This window comes from Hakea prostrata, chromosome 4, assembly GCF_041222555.1.
Source record: "Hakea prostrata isolate BN-2017 chromosome 4, UWA_Hpros_2, whole genome shotgun sequence".
Taxonomy (NCBI): Eukaryota; Viridiplantae; Streptophyta; class Magnoliopsida; order Proteales; family Proteaceae; genus Hakea; species Hakea prostrata.
In genome coordinates this window covers 23,111,907-23,131,204 of record NC_142603.1, presented here as the reverse complement: position 1 = coordinate 23,131,204, position 19,298 = coordinate 23,111,907, and the positions used below count along the sequence as shown (strand labels likewise).

The 19,298-nt window shown below is 37.6% G+C and overlaps 1 protein-coding gene across 2 annotated transcripts; it reads left to right on the top strand.

Annotated features, from left to right (window-relative positions):
• The first annotated feature begins 3,989 nt into the window (after nt 1-3,989).
• On the top strand, nt 3,990-18,590 carry UTR7 (UDP-N-acetylglucosamine (UAA) transporter family). 2 transcript variants are annotated; one of them, XM_089152743.1, is made up of 11 exons: nt 3,993-4,336; nt 4,474-4,593; nt 4,688-4,818; nt 4,911-5,031; nt 5,124-5,311; nt 6,742-6,847; nt 6,941-7,186; nt 14,912-15,022; nt 15,177-15,335; nt 17,448-17,591; nt 17,674-18,590. In XM_089152743.1, exons 5-11 carry the CDS (start codon nt 5,271-5,273, stop codon nt 17,839-17,841), a joined length of 975 nt encoding a protein of 324 aa, XP_089008869.1. In that variant the 5' UTR covers nt 3,993-4,336; nt 4,474-4,593; nt 4,688-4,818; nt 4,911-5,031; nt 5,124-5,270; the 3' UTR covers nt 17,842-18,590. The 2 variants fall into 2 exon arrangements, with proteins under 2 accessions (XP_089008870.1, XP_089008869.1); XM_089152744.1 differs by lacking the exons at nt 4,688-4,818; nt 4,911-5,031 and having other exon boundaries at nt 3,990-4,336.
• Nucleotides 18,591-19,298: the final 708 nt, after the last annotated feature.

The window sequence follows — 19,298 nt, the reverse complement described above, 5'->3', positions numbered from 1 at the left end:
TACCATTGCCAATTCGAACATTAGAATCCGCCTCATAACTAGCAGGTTGTTGAATGGCAGCAAAATCCGGTGTCATATGGTGAGTAGCACCAGTATCAGGATACCAAGAATGTGCAAAAACAGGTGGCCTTGAGTCAGTAGCCGAATAATATGCTTGTGGAGCTACCGGAATAGGAGTAGGTGGCCTCTGAAAACAATGACTAGCAAAATGTCCTCCACGACCACAAATCTGACATAAAGTGCCAAAAGAACCACCACGAAAATTTTGATAACCACCACGATTGTTTGAATAACCACCACGATGATTCCCTCGAAAAGATCCTCGAAAATGACCTCCACGGGAAGATCTGTTAACAGACAGAGGCCGTGAAGAAGGAGCAGAGACAGAGAAAGAACTAGAAGCAGAAGCAGAATCATTCACTCCAACATTAGCCATGACATTAGTGGTTTCTTGAAGAACAGAAGAAGTACGAATCTCCTCACTAAGCAAAAGGCCATGTAAATCACGCATTCGAACAGTAGATTCGCAAGTGGTAATCGAAGTAACAAAAGAAGAAAACTCCAATCCAAGACCTCCAAGAGTAAAAAGAACCATTTCATCCTCAGAAACAGGCTTACCAACAAGAGCTAACTGATCAAAAATCCTCTTCAACCGAAGTAAATAAGCCTCCATAGAATCAGATCCCTTTTTCGAATTGTGCAGAGACAAGCGGAGTTGCATCACACGTGCCTGAGAGTGAGAAGCATAGGCAGCCTCAAGAAACAACCATACCTCAGACGCAGAAGAAAGGCCAACAACTTGAGCATGCACATCTTTAGTAAGAGAAGAAAGAATCCAACTCAATAGTGTTTGATCCTGATTATGCCAAGCCAAAAATGCCGGATTAACAGAGGAATCAAAAAGAAACTCCGTCGGACAATCAGAAGAACCATCAATCAATCGAAGTAAACCGAACTTCGTAAGACAGGCAAAAACTGAGATCGCCACACAAGGTAATTGGTTGAAGAAAGCTTAATCGGAAGAAAATGGTGAATATTTGAGAGAGGAACAACGGAACTAGGGAAGGAGGAAGCAAAGAGAGGAGATCCAGACGCCATGGAAGCACCGTGGGCAAGAAACTAACGCAAGAAACAAAACAAGAAGTGAACGATTGAAAAACCCTAAAGAAAGAAAAATGAAAAGACCAAAAAGGACACCCCAACAGTCCCAAAAAGAATTGAACCGGCGCTCGATACCATGTTAAGAATCTTTAGATTAATTCAATCTGAAGTGTTTTCATTTTATTTATAGATATAAACTATTACATAGGAAAAGAATAAACCATTTACAAAGTGCCATCTGGCATACTATGAAATTTCCTTAACACTCTTAGTTGATACCATCAACCAAGGCCATCGACCAAGGGTGTGCCTGACAGCAACTTTGCCCTGTTTTGACTCCATTTCGTCTCCGATCATTAAAGTTTGTCTCTTATACTCTCTACATGTTTGTTTAGGGTTATTTTGCTGATTTTGGACTTGCTCTTTGATCTCTTTTCTTAAGTTTACAAAGATGGATATAAGGTGAGTACGGTCACTCACAATATGCACAAATACATGCTTTGATATGCTAGGACTTATATGCATGTGTTAGCTACTATAGTTTTACTTTTTCTATAATGTCTTACTTCTATAACTACAGTAGTCTACTCTTGATATGATTTACATACTGTTATTGATTATGAATGATGTGATTGTGAGTTGGACTATGTTGTAATATCTATAAAATCATGATATGATGTGATTGCCTAAGTTGTGATTGGGGAATTGGGAATGCCCTTTTGGCATTTCTGTCATTGGACATCAGTGGAGGTGGTATGGGACGCTTTCCTATGATGCCCCTTGATACTTTTCTTGATTACTTATTGACATCCCTATTATATGGTCTAGATGAGTTTGGCTAGGGAAACCCTGTCATATCTGACCCTATCAGAAGGGGAATTGAGACCGAGTGACCCGTGGCAGCAATGTGGATTCTCAAAAGACGTGCATCAAAGCCGTGAGAGGACATAATTCACATTGTGGGGGCCATTCATTGATAGGGTTGCAAATGATAAGCTTGGGTCTCATGGGCGCTCAAGACCGATAACCAATCCGTGAGAGGACATGAGAGCTTCCCGTTTATCATATGTGGATGACCAATAGGGATGAGAGTCTACATAGTAGACGGTGACCCTAGGGAGGGATATAAAAAACGGACTACACAAACTAGGAAGGGAGGCTATCATATTGGAACATACTGTCTAGTGCACGGAAGGGAGATATCCGACTCTGAGTAGATGTGACTCAGTAGATGATTTGCATTTGGGCTTGATATTTACCGTGACAGGCGCCAGTACTCAAACCAATGGTGGAGAGCGATAGTGTTGACCTAAACCTCAGCCATGGAATGTTCAAGATGGATGCAGGACCCAATTACCATCGGAGAACCCAAAAGACGTGCATCAGTCATGAGGGAGAGTGATTTGAGACCCACCCAGAGGAGTATCATGTTTGATCTTAATGTGTGTCTGGCAATAAAGACCAGCATACTTAGAGTTAGAAGCATACATACATTGTCTCATATCATTGCATCATGTTTGCTTTGAACTGCTTGTAGTTGTTTATTGTAAATTGAACTACTTGCTGAGTTCTTTTGAGCTCACTTTTCGGTGAATATGTTTTTAAATTCTATTGCAGGTATCGATGACTTCGAAAGTCAAGACTGTGAAGCCACGACGAGTGACCGGTACTCTATGCAAGGTGTTAGCTATTACGAAGATAACGGTGAAGGTGCCTTGTGTGATTATGAAGTGTACCAGGATTAACCCTATCTTGGAGCTAGTGCGATCGATTTTGATTACGGAAGTCCACGAATATGAGAATACTTTATTTGAGTTTAAAGAGTTGTGTGAATAGAATAGTTTTCTTTATGTTCTTAGTTTATTTATGACGTAATAGCTTTAGATTTACTTTAGTTTTGATCTACTCTTCCGCATTAGGACCTATAGAGTTATTTTCTACTACACTTTATAGTTGTTTTCTCTGATTATACTCTAATGATATTTCGAGGTTATTTCCTTTGATTGATTAATAAAGGTAAACATGGATTATTTCCTTGCTCATGATTGTGTTATTGCATTATGTGGTTATATGGTTTCCATAGACTTTACTGTGGGACTTGTGGAATCACACCTCCGGGTATCGCGGTTAGGGTACTAGCTGGGGGATGTGACACTTAATATAAAATTGATATTGGATTTATATTGTTTCTTACTCATGATTATATTATTGTGCAGCTTGGTATGTGATTGCATGTGAACTTGATCTTGTGGTTGTCTCACTCCTTCGGATATTCAGGTGGAGCGGATACCGGCTGAGTGATGTGACATCGTTACTTTGAAAAAAATAATCAACTAATCAAACATCATAGAGAACTCATTACGGAAAAAATTAATAGACTTTTTGTGAATATTTGTCTGACTGTTCACTTCCTTGTTCAAAATTTGTTGGTGAAGTGTATAGAAGGAAAATAGGAGAACTATTTCTATCAGAAAACACGGATTTAAGACTAGTTTTTCTCATAGTTAATTAAGGATAGTGCTGTAACTTGATAAAAAGGTAAATAAGTAAAGAGAAAACTTCAGGTTGTTTTGGGGTTTTTGAAAAGTATAACGATGTCATGTCATCATTTAACTAACAAAATTTAATGGCAAGAGGGCATTAATAATTCATGTGGACAAAATTAAAGTTGGATCAGTAATTTCAAAAAATATTGGAGATAAAATGGTAATTAAACTTGAGTACATGGGGCACTATTATTATAAGGATATCTCTCGCATCACTTTCGGGAAAAGATCGTAACCGTTGAATCTAAAAATTACAATACAACCTATCGCAATCTAACACGACAACGATGTGCTGACATGGCTAATAACGGATACATACAGGAAGATAGCGAGGGAGAGAACCCTCGCATCCTCGCAGAAGTTTGTCAACTTGAATTTTTTGTCCTTTTTCCAGCGAAAAATGGTAAATTAGGTTGCGCTGGTTGGTTCCTTCCTTCCCCATTTACGCTTGGGCAAGCGAAAACAAAGAAGAGAAGACTACAACAACATGACTTGCCTACGCCAGCTGTTTCCGTTTTCTCCGTTTTTATATTTCTCTACTTTCCTACGAAGACCCAAACCCCACACACTCACATCTACACTCTTTGTCTTGCTTTCTAGTCTCGCTTCACTGATCTTCCTTTTATTTTGCGTAAGAAGATACGAAATCGTGATTTTCGGATCCGACGATGTAACTGAACATCCTTCAGGTAAGTTGTAATTTTACGTTTTTTTCTTTTTCTTTTCCCGATTTGTTGTTCTCCGATTTCAGCTGGTTTTATGATGGATTTGGGTTTATGTGCTTGCATGCGATAGGTTTTTTATTTAGATTTGGTTTCTCGTTCAGTTGTTTGGAATTTGAAGGATTTTGTGATAAGAAACGGTGGATTCCGTGCTGCATGTGATGTAATTGGAATCTGCGCGAGTATTCTTTTGTTTCAGACAATGTAAATTGAATCTCAATCTGGTGAGTTATTAATTCTACTTGTAAGTTTAGATCTAATCTTGTCCCGCTTGAATTCGATTCAGTTGAAATCTGATGTCGATTTCTACTTGTTTAGTTTGTGGGTTGTTTCTCTGGAATTTGAAGATTTTGTGACAAGGGACGGTGGATTCCTTGCTGCATGTGATGTAGTTGGAATCTGCGCAAATTATTCTTTTGTTTCAGACAATGTAATTGAATCTCAATCTGGTGAGTTATTGATTCACTTGTAAGTGTAGATCTAAGCTTCTCCAGCTTGAATTTGGTTCAGTTGAAATCTGATGTGGATTCTACTTGTTTAGTTTCTGTGGAAATTGAAGGATTTTGTGATAAGGGACGGTGGATTCCTTGCTGCATGTGATGTAGTTGGAATCTGCTCAAATTATTCTTTTGTTTCAGACAATGTAATTGAATCTCAATCTGGTGAGTTATTGATTCACTTGTAAGTGTAGATCGAAGCTTCTCTCACTCGAATTGGATTCAGTTGAAATCTGATGTGGATTCTACTTGTTTAGTTTGTAGGTCGTTTCTCTGGAATTTGAAGGAAATTCTGGTAATAGAGAGTGGATTCTTTACAGTCTATGATGTAATAGGAACCAGATTTAGATTGTTGGTCTGAGCTGTTGTTGGGGCGGGCCATTAGAATCACCAATCTGATCGCAATGGAAGGTGGCATCCGTGCAGATACGAGTCCATTGCTGAGGTGACTATATGCCTCTTCTCCCATTTATTTCTACAAATGTTGCTTCCTTGCAGCATTGAAATCTTATTGATCAATATGGATGGAGCATCTTTAACATCGTTGATTGTAGAATTGAGTTTTTTCTCACTTGTAATATGTTTGTGTTAATTCCAAACTAAGAGTGAAATCGTCTAGATAACATTCAAGAACATAACCTATAGAGAACACAATAGAATACAAAAACTAAAAAGAACACACTTAGCTTTCTTAGTTTTCCACCTTGAAACTTACACACACTTAGCTTCCTTTTATAGGCAAAGGAGCTATGAAATGAAATGCAAATACAATCCAAATTCACATGAAATGAAAATTAAAGTTACTCAATAATGCAAGGATGACATCAGCATTTGCATCATTATTACATCACACTTGTACAATACCATGCAATACTATATATCTAATGGTATTACTGCAGATGGCCACAAACTTGAGAACTCTACTCTTGAAGCAGCTTTAAATTGGCAAGTAGAAAATGCCCTAGTCCAGAATCAGTACCTGCAAAAAATTGTTGCTTATCAAGAAAACACTTCCGTGCAACTTATGCAAGTCAGTGCTGATCTCTGCTTCTTATGCGGAAAAGTGGAACAACTACATAATGAACTCATGTAGTTTTTGATTGGTTCAAAATCTTTTACTCTTAATCTCAAAGGATTCACTGGAAGCTAAATTTTATGTTAAAGCAAAACACTTGTTTTTCATTTTTCTTACAAATTGATGGTGTAATAGGAGTTGGTTCTTTGCTTTCAAAATGTATGTCATACTTGACCATTATATCACATTCATGGTGAAGTAGTCATGGTGTTTTTGGAAACATTTGTCTGATTAATTTCAGTTAATGTGCAATGTCTTTGATGACATTGTCGGTTATATACTCATGATTTAGGTAAAACTACAAAAGGGCTAAGCCAGTGCTGAAAGGCTTCCGCACAAGCAAAGTCCAACAATTTCCCTATGCAGCCTTACACCAACAATTTTTGCTAAGGGACTGTTTCGATACTTTGACCTCAGACTACCACTATGGTCCACCGACCATTGCGCGAAGACCTGCCCCCCTTACCTTGATAAAATTATGTACCACATAAAAAGATACATTCCCTGATGGGAGGAAAATTATTCATGAATCGGAAGTGATGTGCCCATTGGTTTGTGCTCGGAACTTCAAACTTGCAAATAGGTGGGCCTTAATTGGATGGTCTTCATCCATCACTTGGTGGTAGCATTTGCATTTTTGATCCATTATATGATTTCCCCTTCTTATGATGAACCATTTTTTTTTTTGCCTCTCTCTTTTCTGCTGCTGTTATTGAGAATTTTCTCTTTGTTAGTAAGTTTTGAACCTCATAAGGCAGTCATTCATTGTTTGACTCTCTATGTAATTGTGTGGACTGTAGTCTACTTGCTGCCTTGTCGTATGGAATTGCTTCAATGGCCATGGTTTTTATCAACAAGGCAGTTCTCATGCAATACTCTCACTCATTGACACTTCTCGCTTTGCAGGTAACTTGAAATATTTATTCTCTGACCATTGCAATTGTTCATTTGTAATTTGTTCCTTATTTATATGAGTGCCATTTTTTTTTTGTGAGTCAGCAATTGGTGACAACCTTGCTTATACACGGTGGACGGGTGATGGGATACACTAAAGCAAAAACAATAAACATGGAGACAGTAAAGAAACTATTTCCAGTTTCATTCTTCTACAATGCAAATGTTGCATTTGCTTTGGCTAGCTTGAAAGGAGTTAATATTCCAATGTATATTGCATTGAAAAGGCTTACACCGCTTGCTGTGTTGGTAGCTGGACTGTTGTCAGGAAAGGGGAAGCCTCCACTGCAGGTTCATGGTTGATCTTTTGATAACTATTTTGTCGATTGATTCCCAAATGTCTTTAGTTTGTTACTGTTGATCATATTAGTAATTAATGCCTAGTTATTAGTCTATCTTCATGGTGTTATGGGGTGATCTTGGTGACATGCATAGGTGTTTTCAGTATGGCCAACAGAAGTGTACTTTGTGTTGTCTTGTACATTATTATTGGACAAGTATACTTTCTTAATGTGGCGTGTGACACTATTTTGTGGATTGTATTGTTTAGATGCTGCCATTGTCCAACGAAATGCTAGACTCATTTACGGATGATCGATTGGATGAGCCACTTCGTAGTCCTCGGTTCACCACCTCTGTCTTCATGCATTACGTGCTTGTTTTTGCATATGAAAGATGATCAGTGCTTCTAGGTCTCTGAACATGTCTAATATTATAAAAACCTGCATGCTTATCTACGCAATTATGCTGAATAGAGGCATAGAACTAATGTGTCAATTGGTTCTCATTACTGCTCTCTTTGTATTAAAGAGGATTATCCTTTTGAATCTGGTGCACATCCCAAAAGTCTACTAGGGTTGCTTATAAGAAATGATAAAGGCTCATGGTAACCTTAATATTTGACGTTGGGATTGATAGATTATCTTATGGTAATGTATCCATAAGATACAGCCAACATATCAAAGTTGTGTTGTTGAATGGTTTTAGAAACAATCATATATATGAAATGCAGTTATGTGGCGTCATAGTATGTATGTAGATGTGTGAAAGTGAATGTTACCTATCTTCAGCATTTGTGACTGAGCCATTTAATAAATATAAATTGGCAAGTAGATTGATCCTGGTATATTAATTGGGGAGGAACTCTAGAAAAGTCCATCTTGTGTGATAGTTGCAGTTTTGGAAAACAATCTAGAAGTCTTACTGAAATATCTTTCCATGTTATAGGAAAACATAAATATTGATGTATGTCGACTATATATTTTCTGTATTTTGTTTCTTCCAATAATAATTTTCTAGTTGGCTATGTATCTGATGAGTGCCGTGAGTTATGGGTCTTGTTCAGAATTGTAGCAGCCTTGGTGCACAAGTTTATGTTTCGGATAAGCAGTCTTGGTGCACAAGTCTTTTAAATCGGGGTTTCTATTTTGATTACTTTCTATTTTGGTTACTTTATAATTTTGTTATTGCTTAGTTGACAAGCAATCTGCCTAGGATAGTTTTCTTTTTATTAGATTTGGGAGATTCTATGCAATATGTAGTTTTCCTTTTTGCTGTAACTTAGTTTAGGAAACTTTCTTGAACCAAGACTTGATTTTACATTATAAATAAAGTGCCAGGGGAGAGCCAAAGCATATGCATGCAATCTCTCTCCCTTATTCTATTCTTCTTCTTCTTTCTGAATCTCCTTTTAGTCCTAGGCTGATTACAGGTGTTGAAATTCTAACAATGGTATCAAAGCAGGTTTATTCAGCCTAGGGCTTGTTTTTTTTCTCTCTACTGCTATGTTTCTATATTCTTTGTTGTTCAAGTTTGAACTCTTCTAAACAAGTCATGAAGGTTTGAAGATTTTGAAGTCTGATTACATAAAGAACATGTCTGCTGTTCCATGTACCTGAATATAAAGGGCGTACCCAGTGCCGAAGCTCCCACACTGTGGGGTCTGGGGAAGGGACTTTCTAGGCAGCCTTACCCCTGCTTTTTGCAGAGAGGCTGATTCGAACCCGCGACCTCCAGCGCATAATGGAGAGACTCCACCATTGCGCCAGGCCCGCCCTTCTCCATGTACCTGAATATCTTGCCTATAATTTTTTCTAGGCAGCAGTCTCCAATTTTCTTGAAGCAAGTTATCTACCACTTCACCAATTGATATTACTGCTTTTTCGAGAGATGCGTGTACGGATCTAAAGGGATACTTGATCCCCATCTTGACTTATTTCATTGGCTGGATTTCTCTACAAACACTACCATCTGTTTTTGGACCCTACTTTCTAACTCCATTGCATAAACATATCATCCATTATACCCATCAGAAGTACACCAAATTTCTAGCAAGTTGTCACCTCCACTAGACCTCCATTCGGTCCAAGTTTTAGTTCCAATAGGTGGTTGGTTAGGCCTGAAGAATCCTATTTTCTAATTTGGGAACTACTACTATATCTTTTGATTGCACCACTAGATGTTGGAGAAGTCTTCAGCAGTCTTTACGTACGGTCCATCATCATTCACTTCAAATTTGAGCAACTTCTACAATCCAGTTCTCTTAGAATCGTACAACGTAATTTCTGAACTTCTTTATGATTTGATTTAATGCCTGAGGTTTTACACTGATTTTATTGGAATTGGAACATCATACTTGGAACACTTACCTTTTGTTTACAACTTTTATGTTACTAGGGTTCTAAAGGTGTATTGATTACTATAAAACTTATTGCTGCTCTATTTTTAATAAGCTTTTTCTTTGGCAAACTTAGCTTGCAGAGTGTTTGTGAAATTTTAAAAGTAACCGCAAGCGCACGGTATTGTGTAGCTAACGGGATACCATTAGAATTCAACTTCTTAATAGTAATGCGAGAGTGGAATGATTAAATTTTTGTTAACTAATTAACTAAACTAAACGATCCTAATCTATACGTCTAATGCAATCGAATTGAAACGAAAAATAAATTAAAAACAATCAATGCATAAATAAAAGACAGAAAAAAAATGCGAACAATAAAAATAAAAAGGAAAAAAAAAGTAAAACCAATTAGTATGGTAAAGCAGTCAGTAAGATTTAGTTCATCGCTAAAATGCAGATGCAACACCACCCGTCACCAGAAGCAGAGGCACGACTGTAGGCTTGCTCCGGTTATGTGGTCCGAGATGATGAATGAATAGGCGAAAGTAAATAACAAAGTAAATAACAAAGCAATAAAAGGAAAAGGAAGCCTTAACCAAAGAGAGGCACGACTGTAGGCATCTCTGATCAAGGATCCAGGGGAAGGGAGAACAATAAATAATGCTGAAAGTAAATCCTAAATTAAGAATATGGAGGGGTAGATAGAAGCGGGAATGGAGGGAGGAGAGAAGATTAATAAAGAAGGTTACTTGCAAATTGAAACAAATGATTCGAATCTCAACCAACCCTAACAACCAGATCTAGATCTAGAATGATCTAAATATGCAATTGCTAGACCCAGAGAAAATGGAATCTAACAACTTGAAACTTGAACTTGAATTGCATTACATAAAAAAATTAAACCTAAACATTGAATCAAGAAATTTAAATCTCACAAATGCAAGCAAAGAAAACTAAAGAAAGCCTTAATAAACTAAAAAGAGAAGAAAGATTGCTTCTACTAAGCTTTAGAACACCCTTTTCTTTGATGGAGTATGCTCTCTTTTTATAGAGTTTGCATGGGATATGAAGCACGGCTGAATTTGAATAAAACTCAGGGTTTTTTTTTTTGACTCAGCCAATTAGGGTTTTGACGTACTAATCGCGCCGACTTAGAGAGATTAGATGCATAATTCCACCGTTGGATTTGAGGTTTAAGTAGTCGTGAAGCTCTCCTCCCTAAATCAGCACGATCGGACATCGGATGACCGTTCGATGAAGGGTTTGATCGAAATTGGACAAAGGCATTCAAAAACGGGATTTTTCCTCTTTTTCTTTCTGAATATAATTCTTTTTCCTCTTTTTCTTTCTTTAATTAAATCCAAGATAGGAAATAAGATATTGAGGTATGCAAGGACTCTTTTCCATTTGGACTCTCTCAATAATATCTCTGTAGATTTGATTTAAAATCTCAGCCGTAGGTCAAATTTGCCTTCTTTATCTCTTCAATAATTCGGAGTTGGCCCATAATCACACATCTCTAGCCCATCATGCTCCAGATTAGGCCCATTTTCGCATTTGAGAATTTGAATGGACTTCTCTTAACGTGTAAAATAGCATGATTCAAGCCCAAAACTCCAAATATTTGCTTAAATCTTGAAAAGTCCTAAAATCTGCAAAAACAACATAAAACCCAAGGTAACTCCACTCTAAGTGTATAAAATGCATGCTTTATGCCCTAAGATTTCACACATAAATGTGCTCATCAGATTCTCTCTATCTACCATCACTAATCTCTCTTGCTCCAGCCATCACTTCTCCTCTTGTTTTTTCCACCAGTTTTAATGTTTTAGAAGCTGCAAAATAAGTGATATTTTTTCACTTCGAACAAGTAGATGTTCTCTTAACTTGGGTTTCTGTTCGTTGGTTTTAGTTTCATTTTATTTACGGTCTGATTTGGAAATGTATACCTTAGTTACTGTTTTTATCCTTAGCCGAAACTCAATTTTGTAGGTTTACCCTTTGTGTTACTTTATATGCTTCATCAAACCAGCTGTACATATGCCCCACACGAGACTGGGTTCTTGAACACAAAAGTAAATATTTGTTGGAGATTGGTCTTTGATGATTCATATGAATGTTCCTAGCATCTTTCTGGTGTGTTACTGTCTTTGGTATGCGTTATTTGATCAATCGGATGCTCTTTTCCATACTAAGTTATGTAACACTCTTCTTTTTTTTCTTTCTTTCCTGAGGCATGATTATTCTCTCCATTGCTTCACCTTTTCTTGTTATGTTTGCTTGCTCATTTTTTGAATTCTCTGGTAGGTAATTTGTCACCTCAGGTTATCAAATGCATTTTTGGGTAACATTGGAATCAGAAAGGGTATCAATTTTATGACCCCCTTACTCATTGACTTTGTTAGTGTGGGTGTGACCTTAGAATATACTCCCTGTTTTAGTCACCTGTTCCTAGTTCTCCTGTCCCAGCTAGTGTTTTGTATGCGCAGCCTCCTTCATTGGACGTGTTTGCTCTTGATTCTGTTTAAGCTCCCTCTCTACCTCTTTTACAAGTCTATCAACCACCGAAGTGACCAGTGCTATCTACAGCTCTGGCCCTCTACTTAATGTTCTCCTTCAGCAAGGTCTCTGTGTAAAGGTAAGCATTCTTGTATTTAGAAATCCATGCTTGGTTATCCTATTCATGATTATACGTCTACCAACCACTTCCTGTCACTTGTCTACAGTATTGCCTTTTCTTCTTGTATCTACTAGCTCCATTTCTCAGACTTGTCACCACACTGTCTCGTTTGGGGTGGAACTGTGGAAGCCTGCTCACACAAAAATGGATACTTTACTTTCTCTTCAAACTGGGGCCTGGTAGATTTGTGTCCTGGTAAGGGTCATCAGTGTTGTGGGCTGTATATGGTCAAGTATCATCTAGATGGTTCAGTTTAACACCTTAAGGTCCGTTTAGTTGCAAAGAACTTTACTCAGACATATTCATGGACTACTTTGGGACTTTCTCCCCTGTTATTTGCTTCAGTTCTGTTTGTTTTTGTACCTTTACAGTGCTCACAATTTCGATTGGCTTCTTGATCAACTTGAGATAAGAAATGCCTTATGGCATGATGACTTATAAGAGGTTTATATGGAGCAACCTCTTGAGTATGTTGCTTGTGAAGAATATAGAGTATGCGAATTCCATAAGGCTATGTATGGTTTGAAGCAGTCTCCTAGGGCTTGATTTGACAAATTTAGTTCAATTAGGCTGAAATGTGGTTTCTTGGTGTGCTACTGTGATCACTTTGTGTTTGATCCTATACAAAGTTCTTGGGTGGTAATGACGGTGGTATATGCTAATGATATTAATCATATTATTGTATCCAGGGATGAGGAGTTTAATATTCCCTTGCTTGTACTTCTCTTTTATTCATCGAGATTGGGTGGGTGTTCAGTGTACCCTACTGTATCGAAAATAATGCATTGGATGGATGACCGGGCATTGAGAAGGAAGGACGCTTTCATAGGCGAAAGGCCATGGGAAGATACCATTGATGATCCATGGATCTCCAATCGAGAAACCGTATCCAAGCAGATTACTTGTATTGAAAAGATGAAGGCCTCTACATCCGCATTTTCAGATGCAAAAATTGGGCATTCTTAGTTATTTCTTGGCGTTTATTTGAATGAAGGATCGTCTTCATCTGAACATAGAAATATGATTTGGATCACTTGTTTAAAAGTGGTATTGCTTGCTTGCAAACCAGCTTATATGCCTATGGACCCAAGTCAAAAGCCTGGCACTACTGCTTAAATGTTGGTGATAGTTTGATGATCCTCACCAGTATAGAATATTAGTTGGCACCTTATTTATCTGAGAGTTACCTACCTCAGATAATAGAGCGTTGCAGTTCTATTCATACCAAAAGGTGATGTAGCCTCACTGAGTGAGGACCAAAGTCCAAGATCAAATAGATGAACGGCAGTCAAATTAGGGTTTGCAAAATCCTATGGCTAAAGGATTCTATGCTGTTTTAGGGGTTTTAGGGCTTGAAGGGTGGGGGGACAGGGTTTGGCTAGAGGTTATTGCTTAGGGTGCTTGAAACAAGAATCTGACCCTTGTTATTTTCAGTTTCAGATTCAAGTTCCTAGGGTTAGAGTTTTGGAAAATTAGGGTTTCAGATTTTAGGATTTCTAGACGGTAACTGGGGCTGAGGTTAGGTCGAGTCTACAGTGAGGGGATTGTGATTCTAAAAGGGAAGGGAATTCTGTAGAGTGAATAGGAAGTTATGAATTTTGGGTTTTTGGGAAGAAGAAGAGGTGCTGGATGGGTTGGGAAGGGGATAACAAGGTGCAATGGAGGTGGAAGTTGGGGTAGGTTACGGATGGTTGCTTACCAAATTAGAAGACTTGGGATGAAGAGTTGCTGAAGAAAGTAGACCAACAAGCTGCCGCAGGAGATTTCCTGCACTTGAAAACCCTAAAACCCTACTCGATTCTTGATCTCTGCTGTAATTCTCTCTTCAATAATTTTATTCATCAAAAACTGTTTTGTTTACAAGCATCAGCTATGTATTTATGGCCTTTATTAGACTCCTAACAGTAAACATCGAAAAAAATATTAAAGAATGACTTGTATTTTAAATAGAATTCTACATATCATCACTTAGACTGGTCCAAAGAACAAGTTAAAACAGAATTAGATTCTTAATAAACTCCTGAGTTTAGCTAGACTTTGCAGGTCTCAATTAGGAGTGCCCAAAATTACCATAATACCCTGGTGTCAAATCATGATTCTATGCTGCTAGGCAGTGCTGTGGGCTGTGGGCAGAAAACATAATGCTTCTTGCGGGCCTTGGGGCCCTTCTTGGAGTGGGTGTGGTGACCTATGTCAAAACGTTTGAAAGGGAAATAGGTCAGGTGCATTATGCTTCCTCAAACAGTGTTCTCATCTTTTCAAGAATCAATCTTGGTTACAAACTAGTCCATGACTGTCTTGGAATCCTTGATTGCATCCTTAACTATGCATTTTTTTTCTCCCCTCAGTTGCATGTGTCATGAGCTGACCTGTATAAGTTCTGTATACCAGGATTTATTATGTATATTTTTCTTCTACTTTTTTCATGGGAAGAGTTTTTCCAATGACTTTCTTAGTTAAGGAATGTTGTGGATATTCCCTTGTCTAACTTATAATCTTTGCCTTTAGATGACAGTATACTGTTGTCATTTTAGTGGTGTTCTTGTATAAATGTGGAATCAACCAACAAGAATCACTAGGTTTTCTCATTTGGGTACCCAATGATGTTTCAATTCCTGAATAATATATCTATGGAGGATCAAATTAAAATCGTACCCTGTAAGCTATTTTCAGTTCTACTTTCGTGGTAAACTGATGCCTGCATCTCTCTTATTAGGTCTCTCTTTCGGTTATGCTTACTGCAGTTGGGGTCATCATTGCAGCAGTAGGAGATTTTTCTTTTGACCTTGTTGGATACAGTATGGCCCTTACTTCTGTTTTTTTTCAGGTCAGTTTTGTAATTTTCCTTGTTAATGTAAGCACTTGAAATTGGCGGTTGCAAATTATGGAACTTCTTTTTCTTTTGTGAGAATATGAATTTATTTGGATATAAGATGCATGTGCTTTGTTCTCATGATAAAGTTGCTTTGTTGTATTTGTAGACCATGTATCTGGTACTGGTGGAGAGATCTGGGGCAGAGGATGGACTTTCATCAGTTGAAATTATGTTTTACAATGGCTTTTTGTCATTTCCATTTCTTCTTTTTCTTATAGTTGCCACAGGGGAGTTTCCAAATTCTTTGGCACTGTTGTTTTCAAAGGTCAGGATCTCAAGGCCTTTTCCTTGCTTGGGCAAAGTAATTTATTACTGATATATTTTGATGATGTTTGAGTTCTTTTTGCTTTAATATATATAATGTTTCTGTCTTGGGAGTTTTTCCTTTCCCCTTTTCTGTGGGCTACTGAACTCTAGTAGCCATTTTCCTTCTGCTGATTAAGTTATATCATGCTGTATCAGCGTCAAGAGATGATCCTTTCTCACCTAGACCCTGAAACAGCACACACCTGAGACCTCTTGTGGACCAATTGAATGATAATGCCAATTCTTTGCATTGAATGATGAGATGTGGTTAAGGAAATAATATCAGAAAAAATTTTGGGGTTTCTTTTGGTTGCTTTAGAAGTAACAAGGGCATTCCAATGTGTCATTTTCTGGGTACCATTTGTCAGACAGATGGTGAAAATGTGGTTTAGGAAGGAAGGAAGATCAAAAAAACTTGGGGGTTTCTTTTGGTTGCTTTTGAAGTAACAAGGATGCCCTTGTTTGTCATTTCTAGGTAACATTTGTCAGATACTTGGTGAAACTACTTGATTCTATCAAATTCAAGTGTAGAATTAAATCAAAAGCAGCAGCAGTTTACTTAACCCTAATGTTTTACCAAATGTGGAGAAATATAGGAATCTATTGGTGCACATTTTAAATAAAAATAAATAAATGTAAATGTTATGAGAAAAATAAGCAGAACTGAAACCTGTTTGGCCTCTATTTCCTAGAAAGAAGACCTCTAAGGAAGAGAAGCTAGAAATGGTTGTTGAATGAAGATGAGGGTTTCTTAGAGAGAAGTCTGTAGTTTCACATGCATCATCCTGACAAAAGTTTTAATAGTTTCTTGGGAATGGTCTAAAAAATTATTTGTTACATATCTTGATCTGTTTGATTGCTGAGTTTATGTGCATGACACATTGTGTTGAATTCCTTGTTACTGTGCTTTGTAGGTTTCTTTAATCACCATCATCTTCTTGTACCAATTTTGTGATGGTTGATGTTATTTAGTGATGTTGGACATGTTAACGTGTCATCATTTTTGGGCAACCTTCTTCGTGACATATACAGATACTATGTTTTGTGCTTAGTAGCATTGGAGAACTTAAGAATGCTGCAGCAAGAGCAACTTAATTGGGATTTTTGAGCTATCCTTAAGATTTTTATCCTCTAAACATTAGAAAGGAAGTCCTTTGAGTTATCTTTCCATCAAATCTTGTTTCAGTCCTATCCACTGATGGAATTAGAATTTATGGCAAAAAAAATCTGTCATGGTACATGCGTGCTTCCACAAGGCAGTTTACTGCACATAACTCAAATTCAACTCCTGTTTTGGGATTTGCAAATTGGACCTTGGTTTTTGGTGAACAAAATAACTGTTTTAGTCTTCTGTACATGGAAAAAAGAATGGGGGTACCTTGGAGGTTCAGATGAGGACGGAAGAAAAAGGAGAGGAGAATTTAGGCACATGCGCATTGAAGGCAAGAAAGCCCAGTATTCTTACTTCTCAGAAAGCTTCAGGTGTGCTACCAACTGCTGTCTGGGCCATGTGAAACTGATAATGCCAAGGCATCACCTAGGCGTCTATGTGCCTTGATTGCCTAGGGTGCCTCTGGTGCATTTATTTTAGACAGTCTCTAATGCTTTGAAATTCCTAGGCGCATGATTGGAAGCTGATCCATCCACAATAGAGTGACTGGTAACTACAGCTTCTAGTGGGGAAAGTATCTTTTTCCTGGTTCTTCCTGTAAGGGCACCAGACACTACTTCTGAGAAGCTGTTAACCATGCTAGTGGTGACAGTTATACACACCTTCATTTCCAGCGACTGTATATAATTGCTATGCTCCATCTCTCTCTCTTTGTGCTTTGGTGTTGGTTCATACAACTTTATTAATCTTGCAGTGTTCTCTATCATTGAGATTGAAATTGTTAGAAATTGTATTCCTGACTTAACCAAAATTGCTCAATTTAGTTATGACAAGAAATGATTGTAGAAGTCTTTGTTTAAATTTTTCTTCATTGCAGTTTGATGTAATAGATACTTACCAGTTTACTGCTTTCTTTCAAAAAAATCATTCTAACATGGAAAACATTCTTTTAATCGGCAGGCTTATTCTTTGTCATTTTTAGTCATTGTTATTCTTTCGTTGGTGATGGGTATTGTTCTCAACTACACCATGTTCTGGTGCACCATAGTCAACTCAGCTCTCACTACAACCATTGTTGGTGTCCTTAAAGGCGTGGGATCGACGGTGAGTATAATATTAAGCTTCCCTTTGATCTGATGAACATTAAATGTTCGATCTTGATAATATTCTGTTATTTCCTGTGCAGACCTTTGGGTTTATATTGCTTGGTGGCGTACCAGTCCATGCCCTAAATGTAACTGGACTAGTCATCAACACAGCCGGCGGCATATGGTATTCATATGCCAAATACCAACAGAAGAAGAAGAAGAGAATCTTAAAGGTTGTTGCTGATCCAGAGGCACATCGTAAGTGAGACATAGTACTTAGGGAGTTCAGTGACTGCGGATTGTAATTTCTTGAGTATTTATTGTCAACTGTACAGGATAACCAGCTATGCCTTCATACTAGAGTAAAACACAAGCGGCTTTCCTTTCTGATATACCTTGTAGAATTGAAACTAAATTCTGTACTAGTTAAAAATAAAGTTAAAGACTTGTTGCTCATGAGGTTTCGCTTCTTGCACTAGATATGCTCAAGGAGTTGAAGTGGTTTCTGAAGTGGTTGGGTTACATGAGTTCAAATCTTTTCCTTAGCACCCCTCCTCCTTCATCTCTCCCCCTTCTTTAGGATAGAGTGTGGATGAAGGAGAGAGTTTATCTGGGCATTATAGCACCTCTCTTTCAGGAGAGAGTTGCTAAAGGCTGCAGGTCCTATTACTTCAGCACCCTGAGTGGTAACCATTTCCAAGCTTGGAATAAGGAAATTAATGTTTCTTTCCCTTCAAAACTGGAAGCAAGTTTGGGGATTATGCCTTCCAAGTTCCAGAAGAACTTCCTCACTTTCCTTTGTAGCTGTTTTATATTGTGCTGGGGCTGATAAATGGTATAACAATTCTATGTTATGACTGTAATGGAGTGATCATTCAAGTAGCTTAATAAGAATCCTTGGATGTGGAAATTCTCCTTGGCCTCTTCTTTGTTAGTTAGGTGGTGTTTCCATCACTGTTTGATATTCCCTTCTCCCATCATGTCGTCAACTGCACGAAGGGATTTCTTTACAGTAAACCGGGGGAACAAATGAGAGTGGCAGTTATGATTGTTGGAGAGAGATGTGGATCTAGATTGATCACGTTTCAAATTTCAGAACTTCATTTAATTGATACCCTTATTTGTATTCTAATGTATCTCACTCTTCTTGGACTCTCAATTTCAAATCCTTTGTATGTTCAACACTGTAATGATCAAAACAGAAGACTTTGCCTATTTTATGGGGTTAAATGGAGTTCTATAGAAAATGAAAACGGATGCAGCAAGAATGCTTAGTTACAGATATTATTCACTAGCTTTTATCTTAATGATGTCTTTTTAGAAAGACAGTTTTATAAGTTGATTGTATTCTTTTTCTTCTTTTCTTTAATACAATTCTACTTTTTATCATAATATATAAATATATAAATGCCATTTGTGTTGATGAGTTTGGAATGTTGAGCTGTCATAGCCTCATGGGTGATGTGAAGATGATGGGAGTGATCGTTTTGTTGCTCTTTTAGTGGAACTTCTTTAGCTTTTTCTTGGACTTAAAACCACTTGCTTGTCATGTAACAATCATAGCTTAAATATGGAATCCATATTTGAATTGTTTATCATTATTATTATTATTATTATATCTGTTATAAAGTTTAAACTGTTAGGGAAATTTAGATCAGTTGGGATCCTTTATTTTTAGGGGTAGAGGACTATACTCTCCTTGCACTCCTTTTCATGATATGTT

Bases quoted from the DNA above. Each gene is read 5' to 3' on its own strand.
- UTR7 (XM_089152744.1), top strand. From the start codon at position 5,271: ATGGAAGGTGGCATCCGTGCAGATACGAGTCCATTGCTGAG. The intron at 5,312-6,741 runs GTGACTATATGC...TGTGGACTGTAG, and splicing joins GATACGAGTCCATTGCTGAG to TCTACTTGCTGCCTTGTCGT. The intron at 15,023-15,176 runs GTCAGTTTTGTA...TTGTATTTGTAG, and splicing joins TTACTTCTGTTTTTTTTCAG to ACCATGTATCTGGTACTGGT.